We start from the raw sequence: 20,104 nt of genomic DNA on the forward strand, positions 1-20,104 counted from the left end.
TTACAGCCTTTCTTTCTCACGTTAAGATTTATGACTGTCTGCTCTCTGTGCATTAACTCATGTGCAGCAAATACTTTGTGCTCAGATTCTGCCTACAATTAATCTGAGCGGTCATGACCCGCAGAGATGCTGACCAATTTAAAAAGACCAAAGGAAAAAAAAGAGAGAGAGACTTTTTGCAATCTTCTCACCACAATAACTAATTTTCACAACCTTATAGCTGAACACATCACTTATGTCCTGTGAGAATCGATGAACAGTGCAGCCACTGTCTCCACTTTAGTTCTGCTAAATAATGTTGGGGATGATCACTATGGCTACTGGTGCGCACGGGTTTGTGATTCACCATCATGGGAGATAAAACAAAGGGTTCCTTTTTGCTTTTACCCTGCAGTTTTGAAGGGACCACACCCAGAAATAAGATTGAACTTATCTGTTGCCCTGCGCCATTACAGAGTGACTGACTCTGACTGATGTCGAGTCTTATTTGATTCTTTTTGTACGCCTCCTTTAATTAGCTCCCCCGCAGGGCTGTTGCTTTGGAGCAGAAAAGCGGAATCTCAGCAACAAAAATAAAAAGACCAAGCGATACATTCCCAAGAATGGGAGCTATTTGGCCCAAACTGTTGCACTGTCAAGCGCCGTGCTACACACAATAATTACGGCCTACTGTCTGCATTCTCTTGATGCAGTTAGGTGACAGATCAGCAATACACAATCCCTGCTCTGTTTGTGTCAATCCAGGCCTCCTCTGTCTCTCTCTGTGGCCAATACTGGCAGAGCGGGATCATAATGGGCCTGGGAGCAGGAATTTTCATGGCCCCCACCCTGTTTCTAAGTGAGCGTTGATCATGTGAATTTACGTAGCTGCTTTTGGTAATGGGCTTCCACTGTTTTACTCAAACCATGGCCTCATGTTTGCATGCTCAAGCACCACAAACTGCTTCAGTTATTATGCTTTTGCCTATCACTTCTCCAGTTTCAAAAGTTTGGAATTGAACTTTTGAAGTTCTCTTTAGATTTTAATGTTTCACTTTAATACTAAAACATCTGTGGGCCATATTGTACAAAATCTTCCTTGATACCTTTAACTGCATTTTGCCCTTTATGCTGGAAGTTAACTGGAAGTTTCCTTATTTGATTCGTCCTTGCATGTCTTTGGCAAATGCCCCTTTGTAAGATTTGATGCTTCTTTAAATCCCATGAAAAAAAGCAAAAATTTAAATGGCTCTCAATACAGATCTGACCACACACATAAACTTCATCAACTTTACAAAGATTTGTTTAAAAATAGAAAATACTTACACAATCTCACTTTTCAGGATAGGATTCAGTGACAGTCATCTTGTAACAACACAACATGAATGCTAACTTAAGAAATTAAAAAAAACTGCTCCAAAACCCCCAAATCAGTATCAAAATTGACTTCAAAGCAGTTCACGTCTCATACTGTGATTTTATTGGATTTGTTTATATAATTGCACAAATAAAGAAAAGACAAATAATTATTAAACAGAAACGTGGGACTGCTTTCTTGCACAATATAGCTTGCACAGGATGTTTCAAAAAATTTGAAACACCCTGTCTCAGAGTGATGCTGAAAAAATATTTCATGCATTTCTACTTTTCTATTGAGTAGTGTAATTTATTATTATCAGGCTATGCTGAAAAACTCCCCAAAAAGCCTTCAGTTGATGCAAAATGCTGCAGTGAGAGTACTGAAGGGACTAGAAAGAGAGAGTATATTTCTCTATGCATAGTACTCCACAGTACTGTATCACCTCAAAAGAACACTCCCTGAGTCTGGCTCTGCCTGAAGCTTCTTCCTATTAAATGGGAGTTTTTCCATCCCACTGTCACCAACTCTTTCCTCATAGGGAGTCATCTGATTGGTGGGATTTTCTCTGTATTGTTGTAGGCTCTTTACCTTATAATATAAAGCACCTTGAGGTGAATGTGATTTCATGCTATAAATATGAATTGAATCGAATAAAAAAAATATTGACCCCTGATATTGCTGATAATATACATACATAAAGCTTTTCAGTGCCTTTCAGGTTATGCGCCAGAGTCATGTAAACATAGATTCAGATGATTCTTTCTCATTTATCTGCACACTCACTCACATTTGCACATTCAAAATCAAAATCAAAAAGCAAACATTTTGTGTGTTCTGGTAATTTATTCAAAAGGAGAGAGGTGAAATCCAATTTATACAATCACCATTTACTTCTTACTTGATTAACTCGCACAAACGTCGACTAGAACATCTGTGCAAAGTCTTAACAAATATGGCACAGATAAGGACTATGAGAATAAACCAAAAGCTTTAAACAGTCAATCTGCTTAGGCAAAGCCAGGCTATAATTTGAAGTTTGCGTCACAAAGATCAAACAAGCTCACCGAGTAGCTGGGTTTATTACTGCACAGTCATATCTCAGGGGCTGCACGCCAGCTTCAGATAACCGCAGTCACCCTCACCCGCAAGCCAAAAATCTGAAAGTCTCCCTGAAAGAGATATTTGTGCATTCAGTCTTATCTAGTGAAAAAAAAGTCACTAAAACCAATTTGATCTCTCATCTTGGACTTATTTTATGTTTACTAAAGAGCAGATAACGCTCAGCAGCACCAGTGCAGCACAGTTGGGAGGTGTTAGGTGTCATTGGCTCAGCTCTGCTGCCATGCGTCTCTCCTCAGAATCACTGAATCTCAGCAAGTCAGCAGCACTGCAGCACTGACAGCCCTGTGCGCTGAGAAGGGCAAAAGACAGAGGAGGGGAAAGAAGGAAAGAGCTTTTGGACACAAAGATTAGTCCTTACGGAAATATCTCATTATTTTCGTTGCATTTCAGTCTGAGACGAGGGTGACAAATAATACACCCCAAACAAAAGCTTCAGGAATGCAGCAAACCTGCCAGTATTGAATGACTTTGACTCATATCCCCCAAGCTCTCTGTTTTTCTCTCCTAGGATTAGTGTGTGACATCATCAGACTTGTTCTTTAAACCTGATTAACCGTTGTGTGAGGCTGCTGACTTGCACATACTTTACTAGACCTGTATTTCTCACCCAAGCAAACACCCTTCACCAAAACAGTAGACATACGTAAAACACTACGGTATTACACTTAGACATGTAGTCATACACTGACTGTGCTTAGTGCTGACATGGGTGCATTGCTTTAAAAAAAAACCTAACTTGTTTTCTTTACAATTCTCAGCATTGTATGATGAAAAAGTCCTTTCCTCTTGTGAGGTGCTAAAAATGCCACTGTTTCATCTACAGTAAGTGAGAGTGTAAAATCATTCATTGTGATGTTTGGTGTCCCAGTAAAAATGAAGATGAGCGTTAAAGTTCGGGCAAACTTGGTGAGAGTAGTCTCAAATGTGTGCAAAATCTTCAGGATCAATATCTTGGACACAACAGCACAATCCAATTACTTTAGGCTACTGTATGCGAAGAGTTGGTGTAAATATCTGCGAGTCTGACAGGCAAATATGTGTGCTCTGATTTGCGATTGGATTCTCAATGTGCCACTCAAGTCACTGTTACGTATTTGCATAAGGAGGAGACTATAAATGAGTAACGGTTTAGGACACGCCTTCCCAGGCGCTCTTCGCAGATGCTGATAGAAACAAGATATATTCCAGATCGGCGACAGTGCTCTAGTACTTAAATACACAAACAAGATGGCCTATAGATCAGGTCCACATTCCTCTTACCGAAAGATGTTCGGCGGGGAGAAAACCGCCGTAAGGTCCAGCTACTCGAGCCGCCAGTTTTCGATCCCGGTGCGCTCATCCCGGGTTTCCTTCGGGCTCTCCTCCACCCCGACCATATACGCGTCGAAGACCCAGAGGCTCCGGAGCAGTGCAGCCATGCCCCGGCTGGCATCCGAGAACTTGGACTTCTCCTTGTCTGACGCCATAAACACCGAATTCATCACGAACCGCACCAACGAGAAGGCGCAGATGCAGTCCCTCAATGACCGCTTCGCCAACTACATCGAGAAGGTTCGCTTCTTGGAGCAGCAAAATAAGATCTTGCTGGCGGAGCTGGAGCAGCTGCGGGGCAAAGGGACGTCCCGGGTCGGAGATCTTTACGAGGACGAGATGAGGGAGCTGAGACGCCAGGTGGACCAGCTCACCAACGAAAAGGCCCGCGTGGAAGTTCACCGGGATAACCTGGCGGACGACATCGACAGGCTGAGAGAGAAGTAGGAGGCGTGGCACTTTTCTGTCCTCAACTCCATGTATTGTTTCTTTTGTTGTCTAGAACTGTTATTCAGCTCTGGTACATTACATAAATCTTTATTAGTTAGAGCCTAAACAGACTATGTATAGAGTGAAAGTATGTAAACATAAATTCTTACCCTGCACTGCGCAAAAAGTTGTTTTTCGTGCTTAAAGGAGAAGTAAATGCCGCAAATGATTTTTAAGTGTATATTTACAGTGGCTGCTAAAATAAAGGTTCTGCTTTATGCCTTTCTTTGCAGGTTGCAGGATGAAATTTCCCAGCGGGAGGAGTCTGAGGCAAACATGCAGGGCTTTAGACAGGTACAGCTCTACACTGGTGACAGCAGCCAAAAACTGCAATAGATGGACATTTTGAGGGTGATAAAGAGAAGTGTCTTAGATCTCAATAGCAGACCTACAGTGCCTCATATTCTCAGCTGTTTTTGGTTAAATTAAGGTTTAAGCAACCAAACTGATGGAAAGTGATGTGAAAGTAATCGGATAAACCTTTATCCTTAATATGAAGATTAACTTTCTCATTTCTTTTCTGGGTGATCTCTCTCTAATTATTGCCCATGAGCTGTGGAGACAGGAATGCACTCTTCTGATGGCACAACAGCAGATTCTAGGCATGATCAAAATAGCTGTAGAGCAGTGACTGACCCTGGACTGGTACAAAAGGCTAAGTTGTGACTGTTGAGTTAAATCAGGCCTGCAGCGAGAGGAGATCTTTTTAAGTCTGACTGGTCACAATGAATGAGCCGGACACAAGGGCAACAACAGTGTGGCTCCAATGTGGTTATCAGAGCGAGAAGACAAGCCACCATGTGATCCGGCTGTCTCGTTCTGGGAGAGCATCAGCACAGAAAAATCTCACTTGTTATGGTCCTGTCAGAGATTGTTCCGTATCACTGGTTTTCACAGGGATGAGTCATGCAGACAGTTTCCAAAGGTTGTCATGGAATAAAAAGGTGAAAAAGAAAGTTGTCATCCCACCAATGTAGTTTAAATGTTAGACTCATGATGATTATATACCTTTTAGGACTTGCTTTAAGTGATACATACGTTACACAGTCATGGCATTGTCTGTGTGAATGGGAGGAAGGAAGTCCCCGTGGCTTGCCTGAGTGGCACACTGACAACAATGCAGAGCCCACAGCCAGCTCTTGCTCAGTCAGGCAGACAGTCACTCTCTCAGCCTTGGGCTTGTTTGGGAACCCCTGCTGAATAGCACACTTTGTTTGTGGCATTAGTGCAGAGGCAAAGCTGCTTCATTTGCTGATACCTCAGTTGCCAGCCTGCCAACGCCCCAACAAAGCCATGGTGCCACAGCCAGTCTGTATGTATGATTAAGTATGATAAAACAGAAGATGGCTTTATGAACTTTATTCAGTAATGTTATGAAATGATAACAAGCCAAATTAGTTACCAGTAGGAGATCTGGAATTCTACTGGAGAAAACTGCAAGGGATTGCAGGTTAGGTTATTAATAATCTCTTTAATAATTTGTTGTGGTTCTGGGTATTCTCCAGTACTAAAAATTTCACTCAATTCTGTCCAGCCTTTTCCCACACACAAAGATTGTCAGGCCAGCAGCTATAGAGGTTCATTGGTTTGTTTTATTGTATAAGTGAGAAAACTCATGCTCCATCTGAGCTCAGGAATCATAGAGCAAAAGATAAAATAACTGTGCCAAACAAATGTAGATGAGGAAAAAGTCACTTTTCTTCTTGAACTTGATTATAGTGCTTATGTGAAGTATTTGAGCAAATGTCTGCCTATAATGCAGCTGCTGAATTGTATAACGACACGAGAAAACACCTACTCATCTGTTAACAACGTCTGCAAGGACATGTCATGTGCCCACAGTTGATTTTCATTGGATGCATGTGTTTGTGACCTTAATCAACCATACAGTGGGTCATTTTGTGCACTGGATTGTGTGAGGGCTTTTTACAGCATGTGCACAACAGGGTTTTTTTTCTTTGTCAGCAAGCACATTATGCATAACTCATGTCACCTTCACAAGTCACCTTATTAAGAGTCAGTGTTATCGTACAGGATGTAGACAACGCTGCCCTCGCCAGACTGGACCTGGAGCGGAAAGTGGAGTCACTCCAAGAGGAAATCAACTTCCTCAAGAAGCTGCATGATGAGGTAAGCCTTCCTTTTTTGTTGCCTAAGCTAAATCGGTCTACTGCAGAATCACTGCACGTGTGCAGCCTGAGAGGAAAAAGGTACCTTTAGAAAAACTGGGCCAAATAGTTTGAAATATTTGTTAATCTGCTCAAGCGCCACATCACCAGGGTTTAGTTTCCAAAGCTTTTGTAAGTCTTTAAGGCTAATTGCACAAAAGCATACAAAATAACTGTTAAAAAACGTTCTGTGCTAACTGTATAAACTGACTCTGCTGAATTTGCTACAGGAAATGTTGGAGCTGCAGAATCAGATCCAGCAGCAGCAGCATGTGCAGGTGGACATGGATATAGCTAAGCCTGACCTGACAGCGGCTCTGAGGGACGTCCGTCTGCAGTATGAGAACCTGGCCTCCAAAAACATCCAGGAATCAGAGGAATGGTACAAATCCAAGGTAAAGGCATTTTAGAGAAGCATATCTAACCAAGCGCAGTAACGTGAACTACACCTTCAACTCGTGAATTTTTTATGTTTTTATATTCATAACATCACCATGTATCTAACCAAACAACAGAACAAGTAAATATTAGGCTCAAAATTTATCAGGAAGGCCATTAAAAGACTAACAAGTGTCACTAATGTTTCTTTGTATTTGTTTGACAGGTAAAAAAAATAAGTGTTTGCTAACAAATTCACCGTATAAATGCAACATCATTTGTCCAAATTATGTGATTAGTCTTTCTTATCTTAAAAACTGATTATACATTAGAATACTGAGAACTAGCAAGGTATAAGCAATCCTCCTTCCTGCCGTTTGAGCACTAGTGGAAAGTCAGTAACCTTAAAAGTGCCTCAGAGCACTGGTGCCACAGTGGTAATCCCTGCAAGGCTCTGTCGTGGCTACATCTTTCATAATTTACACACTTTATGAAAGCTGCCGTACTCCCATCTCCTTCAGCCTCTGACTCATCATTTATTGAAGAGTTGATTTCTCATTTTTTCCTTCTTTTCCTCTGTCTCTCCTCTCTGTTTGTCACTGTGATTGCCAGTTTGCTGACCTCACTGAAGCTGCAGCCAGGAATAATGAAGCTCTGAGAGTGGCCAAACAGGAGTCCAATGATTACAGACGCCAAGTTCAGGCACTTACTTGTGAAGTGGATGCCCTGAAAGGAACTGTGAGTTTCCAGTTTTTGGCTGCAATATAGACGATACAGAATATATATAAAAATATTCAACATTTGTAAAACTGGAAGCAAAGGGGGAAACTGAGCACAAGTTAAGGAAATAGAAAAGCAGAGAGGAAAATATTTCTTTTTTCTTAACTTTTACTGCAAAAGTGTATTTTGTTCTGTCTTGGCTGCCATCCCAGAATGAGTCCTTGGAGCGCCAGATGAGGGAGGTGGAGGAGAACTTCTCCTTGGAGACGAGTGGGTACCAGGACACCATCAGCCGTCTTGAGGAGGACATTCACAACATGAAGGATGAGATGGCTCGTCACCTCCGCGAGTACCAGGACTTGCTAAATGTCAAGATGGCTCTGGACATTGAGATTGCCACCTATAGAAAGCTGCTGGAAGGAGAGGAGAGCAGGTGATGGGAGAAGCATTTTCTGAAATGCATTAATCTGTAATACAGATATGAACACTCATTTGATTCAAGATTCAAGATGCTAATCTTAATTAGTGAGCTGTATTTTCTCCGTCTGCAGAATCTCCACCCCCTTGCCAAACTTCTCATCGCTTAACCTGAGAGGTAAGATTCCCCATGCTGATTTTTACAGTTGGAATTACAGTTTTTGCCAGTTTCTAACGATACTTCTCTGTCTTAGAAACAATGGTTGAATCCAAACCACTTATCGAAACCACAACAACCAAGAAAGTTCTCATCAAGACCATTGAGACCAGGGATGGTCAGGTAGAATACGCTTAAAGAGATCTTTCACTTCATACAGGCACATACAGATATATCCCTGCTCATCGCTTTTTCTCTCTTCATCTGCTCCCTTGTTCAGGTGATCAACGAGTCGACCCAGAACCACGATGACATGGACTAATAATGTCCTTGTCTTTACCAAACCACCAACAAAAAGCAATAAGAAGAAACACATTTCACTCGGGCTACAAGCAAGCAAACAAACCAGCAACACACAAAAAGCAAACAGCTTCGAGAAGTGCCTTTGTATGTGGTGATCCAGTAAGCCTGTTAGTTGACACAGACTGTATTTTGCTTCCTTGGCCGCAGCAAGTATTTTGTCACAGTTGTTTAGACACAATAATGAAGTCAGCACAACACAGCAGTTCTCACTGAGGCCTACAAAAATCTATCTTTGTAACCAAAGTAGTATTTTTGATCAATATAGCATGCACTTACCAGAAAAACTGTATGCTAAAGATGTCACAATTGCCTGTATGCAGCAATAAACCATGAAGACTGTTACTCACTACTGTGCACAAGGTGTAATACTTGTAATACTGCAGTGCATTATTGTTATAAAGTATAAAAATACTTTATACCTAATGCTATACATATAAAGAATTGCATGAAAAACAATCTCTTTTATCTGATTTTAAGTAAATCAAACTGTCAAAGTGTCCTTGAGGCTAAGAAGCAAACTTGAATAGTAAGTTTGATTAAAAATATTTTTTGCAAAGTAAGTTACGGTAAGTTAAATTATGCTTCTGAAAATCAAAGTAAGACTCCAAACATAATAAACATACTTGCTAAATATTCATGCTAAATATGTGCGGGATAGGGACAAAATAAAAAAAAAATAACCCTAACTATTAGGTTGTTAGTTTAGTTAATTTATTCCGCATATGTTATGCACATTTGGATGCTTCCATGTCATCGCTTAAAGAAGAACCTTAATGAATTCATTCAGCTTGGGTTCAATAGAACACAATGAAACAACTCAATCATTGAGAGGAACATTTCCAGTATTTGTGCAATTTGTTGTGTTTAAACAAATTGCACAATTGTTTGTGCAGTTACGTATTGATGGACAGTTATCCCACACACTAACTCCTGTGATTGTAATGCTGTGATAATTTACTACTGCCTTACTGAACATAAGGTTTCCTCTCAGGTCGTGATGATTTGGTTATCAGAGAAGCAGTGTTGATGGAGACATTATATGCCTATAATGTTTATCAGTGACTATTTTACTAAGGAGCTTCATCCAGAGACAGTTCATATTCAGGGGCTTCAGTGAGGTCTTTGGATTCAGCTAATCACACCCTACCACCTTTGTTCTAAAAGTATTTACACATGGAAAAGGAATCAGTGTAATGGAGACAGCTCTCAGTATACTAGAAATACACAAAAGTTAATGATATGCAATAAAGCGAAGAAAGAAAACCCCAGTGACCTGAGCAAATAGCAGCATAACTAAGGGATGGTTTAGGTTCACCTGAAACAACCCAAACTATAAGCTTTGTGAAAAAATAAAGTTTTACTTTGAATTTTAAATGTATGAATGTAAGTCGGGTATTTGTCTTCCAAATCCAGATTGAGAGTTTGTGCCATAGGGGAGGGGCCTAAAAGCTGAAGGCTCAGCACGTAAGCCTGCAATCTGAGAGTGAAGTCCTCTTAGTTACTATACTATGGTAACTATAGTAACTATAGTATAGTGCTGTAGTGCCTGTAACACATAATAGAGATATTTTTAAGCATAACAATAGTTTTATTTTTACTTTTGATAATCAACTAACGGCATTTATTCCATCAGGTACCACACAGCCTATTGGCCTTTTAATATAGTAAAATCAAATTAGTTAACACAATGTGCCTTTGGAACACAGGAGTGACGGCTGCTGCAAATGTGCTTGTTAATCCCTGCATGTGAAAAAATCTAATTATTTCATTAGTCGATAAAATGTGCTTTTCTGTCAAAAACTGGACAATTTTAAGTGACCACAAACATTTGAGGGGATAGTTCATTCAAGTCGCTGTCACAGTTCCAGTGGAAAAATACATTACAAGTTTAATTAACACACACCTGGGCATATATCAGGAGTATTTTAGTTACTGTTGAAACGTTTTTCAAGTGATAAACAACACAGAATATGATAAACAGAGCTGATCTGAATAGATCGGAGACAGAAGAAGCTCCAGGCCACTATGACACAATTCAACTCAATTCAGTTCAATCCAGTAAATACAATAGCATCTGAGATTATTTTGTCAGCTGCTGTTTCCAAAATAAAGAAATAGTATTTGACTAAACTTGTAAGCTAAGGTGGACTTCTTTTTCTTCTTCTGCTTCTTCTTTTGTACTGTTTTAGGCTCTGAAAGAATAATTAAAAATCTAAAATTATGTGACAGTTACATGTCATCTGCTGATGAAAGTCATGTGATATGATCAAAAGCTCTGGACTGGTTGAGATAGGATCAACTATAACATATATGAAGTAAATATAACAAAACTACACACAGTTAATCTTAAAATTAGACCTTAACATTTAATGACACATTTTAATTTATGAAGTGTAACTTAAGGATCATCTACTTTAATGTTTGGGAAACTACACTTTTTTTCTTACAAGTGAAATATAATATTCTGTACCCCCAGGACATATCTGGCAGGTATAGTTACTTCAGACTGGGATTTCAGGTCACCTTATAACATGAAGCTGTTAACATCTCATTCAGCCACAGTGTTACATAATAGTTTTTCAACGGGGTCAATGTGGCGCAAGTATAATGAGGTCAACTGATTTCAGTGCATTAAGTACCCAGACTCCTGCAGCAGACTTTTTTTTCACTGTGACACTGATGCTTCCCTAACCATGTGTGTTGGTCTTCCATCACAAACATATAATATGTTTGAATAAGTGTTAATTTCATCTTAGAAACATAGTTGGTTACTATGTAGCTTATTTGCACTTAAATTAATTAGTAAAAGTTAAACTTAGTGTAACAATCATTGCCCCATGGTTCTAATTAAAAACTGATAGAAATGCTGCTGCAAATGTAATACACAAATAAATAAGTAAGTACATCGCCTACTTTTTTTAACTGCTGTTTGCCAGTGATTGAGACAACTGCACCCCTCTTCCCTCCGGTTAATAATTGAAGTAGCCAGGAACTACAATTTCATTTTCTTGACCACGCCCAAATCTCGCGATCACTTTTCGCAGATAGGACTAAAGTCGCCTGTGACGAAGGGAATCTACAGGTAATTTGTGATGATGCAATTAACATTTATGTCAGCGCAGCTGTTTTAACAGCTCGGGATACCTTGCTGGTTAATTGTTGCCGCTTGTTTTCGCCTCCCTGTCCCGGGAGATCCGCGCTTTTGTTGACAGAGGAGGAACTTTAGATGACGTGTCTTTCGGAGGAAACAGAAAACGAGGAAGATGCAGACACGGTCCGGTCAAAGTGCGGAGTTTTCTTTCTTTTGAATGTAACTTTACGATGAAGTCCCAAGCTTACAGCTGAAGTACATGTTTTTCACTGTTGGCCACTTTCAACAGGTTTTGGGTAAAATGAAATTCAGAGTAACCGTTTCCAACTGAGACGTTTAACTTTCAATTAGCGATGGGTTCGGTGACTTCTGCTCTAACTAGGACGAGGAACGCGTTGGTGAAAGTCGGCTCAGAGCCGGAGAACCATGACCCGGAGAGAAGCCAGTCCGCTCCGGAGTCAGACCGGGCCAATAGCAAAGACAGGAAAAGGGCAACACGGTTCAACGTTTCTAACCAGACCGCACGGCAGAGCTCCCGGCAGTCGCTGTCCGAGGTCCTGAGCAGACAGGACTCCGACAGAGCCAAACAGAGTTCAAAGAAAAAGGCTTTCGAGAGTCCACAAAGCGGTGAGTTACACAGCATGCGATTGCTTTACGACATAATAGCACATAACAAGGAGAAGTTGTGGAGAACAACACATACTAATGCCACTTTAAGAGTCACACATAGTACAGTTTACCCAGTTATATTTATGCAAGTACACTTTAACTTCTCCAAATTTCACACAGAATTATTTTGCTTTCCACTTATTTGACAACTACAAAACACACGGAGTTTATAAAAGATAGCGCTTAATTAAATATAATATATATAATTATATTATATAATATAAAGTTAGACAGCAGCTGGAGCCAATCTATATAGTGAGTTCTGGATCTGAATACTTCTTCTATCACTCTTTAAGACACAGAGAAGCACAGGTGGAAGTAGTGAAATTAATGATGGCTCAGTTCAATTAAGAGACCTAATGAGCCAGGTGTACAATAGCAGAACCATTTGGATGCTAATTTAAATTGCAGCTGCACTTATTAATGTCATTGATTACACCTGTGGTTTTCTTGCCAAAAGGTAATCTTTGAGAAGGGTCGAGTAACACGCAGCAGATGTGGAAGTTTTTTAAAACAAGCAGTGACACAAGATAAATACTCCACATAAAGGTCTGGCATTCAGGGTTTTGCAGCATGACTTTCTAATAGGACTACTGTGAAAGGCTTATGTCATTAAAATGGTTTTAATAATAGTTATTATACAATTTCCTCATGCTTCATACATTCACCATAGCACTGATAGTGGCCATTTTGCTTCTTCTTTGGAAGCGTTAGGTTCATCTTGTATTTAATAATAAGTATCTAGAGCTGTTCTTAGAAAACCACTGACATGCAGTAATCACTGAGGTTTGGTCATGAGTGCCATGTATTGCACACTCTGAAAGGTGGGAATGATGTTTTGATGAATGCCAGTAAAAGTAAGTGACCGCTCCATAGATCAGGTTAGCTATTTCATTAATAGAATTTCTCAGGTTCATTTCATGTGAAAGCAACATCTCTCTGTGTGTGGTGTGGTGGGGTGGGGGGGGCATCCTGGCTTTTGTGTTACTTTATACTGCAGATGTCTGTGGTTCATTTCATGGATTTTTTTTAAAAATAGATGAGAGCAACTGGTCACTTCAGAGGATCGTGTGAATATCCTGCTGACAAAAGGTATTCACCGAATGAATGCTGAGCTCTTTGAAGACCAGGCTCAATGCAGCATATCTCCACTACCAAAGCATCTCTTTGATGTTTGAGATGCCCCCCCCCCGACTGAAATAAACAAAACTAACAGTCCTATCATTTTATGTTAACCCTGCAGTTTGGCAGTTGTGTGTTTCAGCTGAGATATACAGCATGCACAAATGTACAAAGTCTTGCTGAAGCTGCTTGTGTTGTCTGGTTAATGCCTACTTAGCTCTGCAGACGAGTGTGAATCTGCATCTTCACCTTGCTCTACCGCTGCCATCTCCAGTTACAACTCCTCGCATATCTGTCCTCGAGGGAAATTCCTCTCCCTGGTTGGCTCCTTAAATATCACCTGTTTTGGGCAGTTTCCATGACCATATGACAGTGTAGACTCCCGCTGAGTTTCCTTCCTGATCCCCAGTGACGTTTATGTGTGCTGAAGAGTCTCCTGCCTGACTGTGCACTCAAGTGCTACCTCCTGAGGGGGAAAACAAAACAAAACGCACACGGCAAAAAAATAAAATAAGCACCAACCTTAGTATCATGCTTATCTGGTTGGATCCCTTCAGTATCAGAGTGCCTAGTTATAATGTTAAGGGACTGCAGAGGTTTTATATTGGGTCTTTAGAGCATGGCTAGATGAGACCACACACAGACAAACACACCCTATGATTAATATGGACACATCAGTACCAAAACAGCTTTTACCATTACTACGCAACATGTGTTCCAGGAATTATTTTACAGCCAGTCATACAGTCACGTGCATCTGATGTTGAAGAACTGCAATTACCCTTCGGATTTTATGACTAGCACAAAAAATAGGTCATAAGATTTCAAGTGGTGTTAAAGGGGGTGGAGCTGCTGTTGTAGCATACATCAGTCATATTACATAAAGGAGTCAAGTTGCATTTAAGCAGAGGTGGGACCAAGTCATTGTTTTGCAAGTCTCAAGTCAAGTCTCAAGTAATGTCAGGCAAGTCAGAGTCGAGTCTCAAGTCACTGGTGTAAAAGTCCGAGTCAAGTCTCAAGTCTGAAACTTTGAATTTCAAGTCCTTTCGAGTCTTTAAAAAAAAAAAAAAAAAAAAAAGCATGTTGCAGTTATGCTAAATGTAAATATTAGACCATGTAATTTTAAAATCTGTGTTTTTCTCAACACATGACAAAAGTGAACGTAGAAAATATACACAAATTGTGAAATTGCACCTCTTTAAAATGCAGCTCAATTAAACCTAGCTCCAAGAATAATTTTCACCGACGGTTCTGAGATAAGCTGCATGTTATTCTTGGATGCGGTTGTAGGACCGGCTTTAAAACCGCATGACAAAAATATCATACATATTAAAAAAAACTGCATCACCAACGTAGCCTGGACAACATTTGCTAGTTAGATGAAGTCAGCTATCTCATCTTAGCATATTTATATGCATATTTATAATCATATGGTTCTTGGAGTGAGTGCATACACTCATGAAGTTTAGTAACTTCAGGTCACTGCAACAAGCCCAGGTACAGTTTACCGCCGGATGGGTGCAGGACCTTGAAATGCACCGTGTAGAAAGTAAAGACCATCGTACGTATCATAAGTTTACCAGTCTCACAAATCGTCGTCATAAATACACATTCCTTAACCGTTTATTAATAGGACCTTTGAGCTCAACGGTAATTAATTAGTAGTGGAAATAATTTCTGGTAGCATCACAGAAATGTAGCAGTGACAATAATATTGTATGCTGTAATCGTACTGGGCAATTAGTGATACAAAAAACCTGTTTTATCCTGTGAATAAAAGCATATGTTTTTGTCAATGTACCATAATAACAGAAGCGAAACGCAATATTGTGTCAGGACAATTCACTATTTATGCACAATAAACAAAGGAGCATAGCGCGACAATTTCTGTTCAGCGCCAGACTTGCTTGTAACCTATATCACCAATTATGTTATGAAAATGACGCATTAACTACAACAGCAGACTGACCTTTGTGTAAATGCTTGGAGCAGACTAACCTGTGAGCTGGAGAGTTCTGGGACGTTATATTTGGTCTTAGAATGGCTGCAATCCAGGCCATCCGTCGCCTCTTTGTTACTTCGGAAACATGGCTCGAACAATTTCTCTTCAACGACGTAATCCGATAACAACCGATCTCTTTACCCGTCGGCTTCCCGTGGCTGTCATGCGACCGGCTATTGCAGTTAATAATACAACAGCTTCTTGACATTTTTGTGTTTCTTTTTATCGCTGTATAACTGATTTTAATTGAAAGCCTAGTACCGCTTGCCACGAGTTCCCAGAATCCTTTGCGGTTCTACCCGTGAATGACGTCACATTTTCAATCTCTATATAATATGCATGTTAAATTTTATATTTGGGGTAAAATATCAAGTCTTTTCAAGTAAACCGGTTCAAGTCCAATTCAAGTCCCAAGTCATTGGTGTAAAAGTCCAAGTCAAGTCACAAGTCTTAGAACATTTTTTCAAGTCAAGTCTAAAGTCATAAAATTAATGACTCGAGTCTGACTCGAGTCCAAGTCATGTGACTCGAGTCCACACCTCTGCATTTAAGATTGTAGGTTTTAAAAGATTTAACGTGATTTGTAGAAGAGTAGCAAGAAATTATTGACATGTTTTTATCCGAGATTTTTTCTTCATGTGTTAAGATATAATGGAGACGGAGAGATTTCGCAGGTCTTTCCTCCCCACTGCTGTCAGACTCCATAATAAAGACTTTAACTGATCAAGCACACACATCCATACATATGCAATAATACTAAGTGCAATAATCCTTTCTGTCATCGTTGTATTTTTACTCAGTTGTATATAGTATTTGTATTTGTATTCTATTTTTATCTTATTGTATATTTATTTTATTTTATTCTATTCTGTACAGTTGTGTACTGTATTTATTCTTATTGTATTCTAATTTTTGCCTCATAACTTTTGCACTGTCCACTTCCTGCTGTGACAAAACAAATTTCCCACGTGTGGGACTAATAAAGGTTATCTTAATTTCATTCCTAAATCCACATAATCGGACACTTTTCTGAGCAGCGTGAAAAAAGCTGATTTTCCTATAATGACATTCTAATTAAAGAAGAAATCACTCGCTTCCAAATGTAGAAGTCCATAAGTAATTACTGTGATATATTTTTTTTGTTTATGGACAAGAAATTCTTGGAAAATATAACGCTTTTATTTAAGTTGAATGTGGCCTTTAATTTAAATGTACACTCGCCTACCACTTCATTAGGTACACCTTGATTGTACTGAGTTTGACCCGCTCTTGCCTTCAGAACTATCTTAATTTTTCATGGCATAGATTCAAAAAAGGCCTTGAAACACTAATCAGATATTTCGGACATATTGACATGATGACTTCACACAGTTGGTGCAGGTATGATTATGAGTCTTCTGTTCTCCCACATCCTGCTCTGTTTTTCAAGAAAACCAGTTCGAGATGTTTTGAGCTCTGTGACATGGCGCGTTATACTGCTGCAGGAAGTCATCAGAAGATTTGTACACTATGCTCATAAAGGGATGGATGTGGTCAGCAACAATACCCAGTTGTGCTAAAAAACGACCTCCCACACCATTACACTCCCCACCACCAGTCTGAACTGTTGATACGAGGCAGGATGGATTCATACTCATATATTCTGACGCTGCCATCTGAATGTTGCAGCAGAAATTGAGACTTATCAGTCCACACAATGCTTTCCAGTCTTCTCTCGTCCACTTTTGGTTACAGCCTCAGTTTTCTGTTCTAGGCTTCTGTTCTGCTTTATGTCATGAACATGCTTTGTGTTCATCAAATGCTTGTCTGTATGGCTTGGTGGGATTGAGTGGTTGCTTGCATTATTGTTGCCTTACTATCACCTTGAAGCAGTCTAGCCAATCTTATCTGACCTTTGGCATCAAAAAGGCATTTTTACCCAGATAACTGCTGCTTACTAAAAATCTTCTCTTTTCTCTATAAACCCTAGAGATGGTTATTAAAGAAAATCCTGGTAGCGCAGCAGTTTTTGAAATACTCAAATCAGTTTCTCTTAAATCATCTTTCTTCCTTGTTTTGGTGGTCATTTCGACCTTCAGCTGGTCATCTTGACCATGTTTGCATCATAGTCGCCACTATGATATCAGCTGATTTGATATTTCCATTAATGGGCAGTTGAACAGATGCACCTAATAAAATGTCTGGGGAGTGTATGTTCTAATCTTTCATCCTCGCAGCTCTGTGTCACTGTTGAGTGCAAGGAAAAGATGAAGAGAGAAGGGATTAATTAGGAACCACAGACTACTTTACATGTAGCTGATGTTCAGTGGAAAAGTTAGCAACACTAAACTGTCATTGCTCCCCACTGTGCATCTAATGTGCATTTATCTGTATGCAAGTGTGTAAGTCAGGGAGGGGTATTCACATTAAAAATTGGTGTCTCAACTTCACACCATTTGTGGTTAAACTTTTAATAGTCAGTTATAATCTCTCCTTACTGTCTCAAAAGTATTAAATGGTTTAATCAAAGCTGTTTGCTGTTATTTAGTAGGAAAAGCAGTAGTTAAAAAGTATCAAAAAATTCTGTCTGTTTACTAACTCTAGTTTTAAAGTATTCAGTTTAGTATTTGATAACTATTAAGCAAATATAAATTTTTGTTTCTCCTGCCAACACTGAGGATTTTTCGGTCATGCAGTCCAAATTCTGCTTCCTTTGTGGCCACTGCTCCACAGCTTGCACAGTCTGCTCTGTCTCCAAATTGTGAAGAAACTGGACGTGACTTTTTCATAAAGTGCAGAACTGCTGTGGTTTTCACGCTGTGTCCATATAACGCAGATTAGTCGCTTTGGTCTGTCGGCGCAATGATGTCTAGGATGTGAAAGATGTCTGCCTCTAATCAAAAGGATTATATTTGTTTTCCTTGCTGACCTTACTCTCACCAAACTAGTTTTGCGTCTTTGATATGGAACCATGCTGGTGCAAAAATCATTAGCTAAAATGGTGGACTCTGTTTCTTAAGACTGCTTTTCCTTGTTCTCTTCAGGGTCTTGGTGCAGGAGAAATCAGATGACAGCTCATGGAGCTCTCTGTTTTGTCAGCTCATTTCCCTCAGCTTTGCAACACAGGCTAACATTACCCTTAAAGGTGCCTCTAATGAGTATTTAGCAGGGGAAAAGACAAGCTCCCTTGCACCCAGTGTGTCTTAATTACATGAGTGTGTCACTGTGGTGACAGCGGTGTTGGGACTGACAAAGTGTATGTCATTCCGCATCTCTAATGAGCTTGTTTTTCCATCTGATCGCACAGTTGTTGTCAAGAATTGTGATGTGCTGCTGGGACAGATTACGAAATCGAAAAGTTTCAAAACTGATCAAATAAAATGACGGTAAATTTGAAGCATCTAGAAAAAAATCTCATGCAATTATAATTCAGCAAGTAATTATATTGATTTTTTTTTTTTTTAAATCATCATATATTTTAGTTATATACAACGAGACACACACAGAAACAAAAAGTGTTTCTTTTTGGGTGGTTTTGTTTAAACATCAATTTAGTACAACAGACTGCTTTTAAGCCCTTTAGTTTGTCCCCAGCTTCCCTTTATCTTCACCACTAATTAAAGTCTTTGAGTGATGGCCTGTCCTGTTGTTTGATGGCCTGATCAAAGGTTGAGCAATAGTTCATGATTAATGGACATCAGCAAAGCAAGCAGGTGTGTTTCTGTTGTCAACAATCCACTGTACTACAGGTCTGCTAAAAAGAAGAAAAAAAGTTTATTTTCACATAATCGATTGTAACAAACCACGGCAGACCTGATGACATGTTCATGCTTTTCAGCATACTTGATTATTTCACCACGGTTGCTGTACACACTCGGCTGCAGCTCTCCCGCTGCCAGCCGGACACATCACCCACAATAACAACAACACTCAGGACCCAGTACTACTTATGCAGAGCGGCGTGATGAGCCGATGAAGGTCCGGTGCGTCAGCTTCTCCATGCATACGTATCCAAAAAATCATATCAAAGCTGAATTAGTAAAGTAGAACAAGCACTGTTGTGTGTGTGTCTTGCACAGTACTTGCATACAACCAGGACATCTTTGGTCAATTCAAATCTCATTCCATACTATGTGTAATAAAAGAAACATATTTTTGGAGTATTTGTTTTGCATTTTCTTTTTTTGTACTTGGACTATTGGAACAATATCTGGTTTTGTTTGTTGGAGCTTTGTAATGTTGTCTTTTTGCATATGTGTATTTGGCTGAGATGACAATAAAATTAGCTTTGAATTAGCTGTCCATTAAAGGCAAAAATGTCCCAAATAAATAATCTTTAAGAAAACAGAGCTAGCAATATTAACCTTTTGTCTTATTTTGTGCAGTATATATTTTCAAGGTCTTCCCGTTGCCTAGTGATAGTGATGTCACCCTAATAAAGACCCTTAAAAAATGGATCTTGACAAGGATTCAAAGCAGTGGTTGTAGAACATGCTTTTTGAATTGTCCTATACGTAGGACATTCTTATTTGATTTTTCACTCATTCATACACAATACATTCATTTGCAATTCATTTCACCATAAAGAAAAAAATCCTGCGATTATTTGGCTACACGCAGCAAATGGCGTAGACAATCAAACCCACAAAACCTGTGTGGTTATCAGAGTAAACGTAACACAATACGCACCCAGTCTGGTTTACAGACTGGCTCTCGAGAAATCATTCACATCCACATTATAAAAAATATGAAAAATGATACACAATCAGTGATTTTT

The 20,104-nt window shown here is 39.5% G+C and overlaps 2 protein-coding genes across 3 annotated transcripts in view; both read left to right on the forward strand.

Moving 5' to 3' along the window:
- Positions 1-3,595: 3,595 nt before the first annotated feature.
- On the forward strand, positions 3,596-8,810 carry LOC146553426 (vimentin-like). Its single transcript, XM_085255046.1, has 9 exons — positions 3,596-4,215; positions 4,495-4,555; positions 6,296-6,391; positions 6,660-6,824; positions 7,420-7,545; positions 7,740-7,960; positions 8,079-8,122; positions 8,199-8,284; positions 8,382-8,810. Exons 1-9 carry the CDS (start codon positions 3,689-3,691, stop codon positions 8,421-8,423), a joined length of 1,368 nt encoding a protein of 455 aa, XP_085111172.1. The 5' UTR covers positions 3,596-3,688; the 3' UTR covers positions 8,424-8,810.
- A 2,719-nt stretch (positions 8,811-11,529) lies between these two features.
- pde1cb (phosphodiesterase 1C, calmodulin-dependent b) overlaps positions 11,530-20,104 on the forward strand; it is a 115,312-nt gene continuing 106,737 nt past the window's right edge. For both annotated transcript variants that reach the window (XM_085253564.1, XM_085253565.1), the window contains exons 1-2: positions 11,530-11,749; positions 11,938-12,182. In XM_085253564.1, the coding sequence (XP_085109690.1) occupies positions 11,691-11,749; positions 11,938-12,182 (304 nt within the window). In that variant the 5' untranslated portion in view covers positions 11,530-11,690. The remainder of the gene's footprint in view (positions 11,750-11,937; positions 12,183-20,104) is intronic.

The sequence above is a fragment of the Mchenga conophoros genome, linkage group LG18 (genome assembly GCF_057382185.1).
Source record: "Mchenga conophoros isolate Kocher_MC1m ecotype Shallow Benthic linkage group LG18, M_conophoros_male_GT1.1, whole genome shotgun sequence".
Classification (NCBI taxonomy): Eukaryota; Metazoa; Chordata; class Actinopteri; order Cichliformes; family Cichlidae; genus Mchenga; species Mchenga conophoros.

Excerpts from the sequence above, each read along its gene's own strand:
- LOC146553426 (XM_085255046.1), top strand. The coding sequence starts at position 3,689 with ATGGCCTATAGATCAGGTCCACATTCCTCTTACCGAAAGATGTTCGGC. Across the intron at positions 4,216-4,494 it reads ATCGACAGGCTGAGAGAGAA|GTTGCAGGATGAAATTTCCC; the intron begins GTAGGAGGCGTG and ends CTTTCTTTGCAG. Across the intron at positions 4,556-6,295 it reads ACATGCAGGGCTTTAGACAG|GATGTAGACAACGCTGCCCT; the intron begins GTACAGCTCTAC and ends GTTATCGTACAG.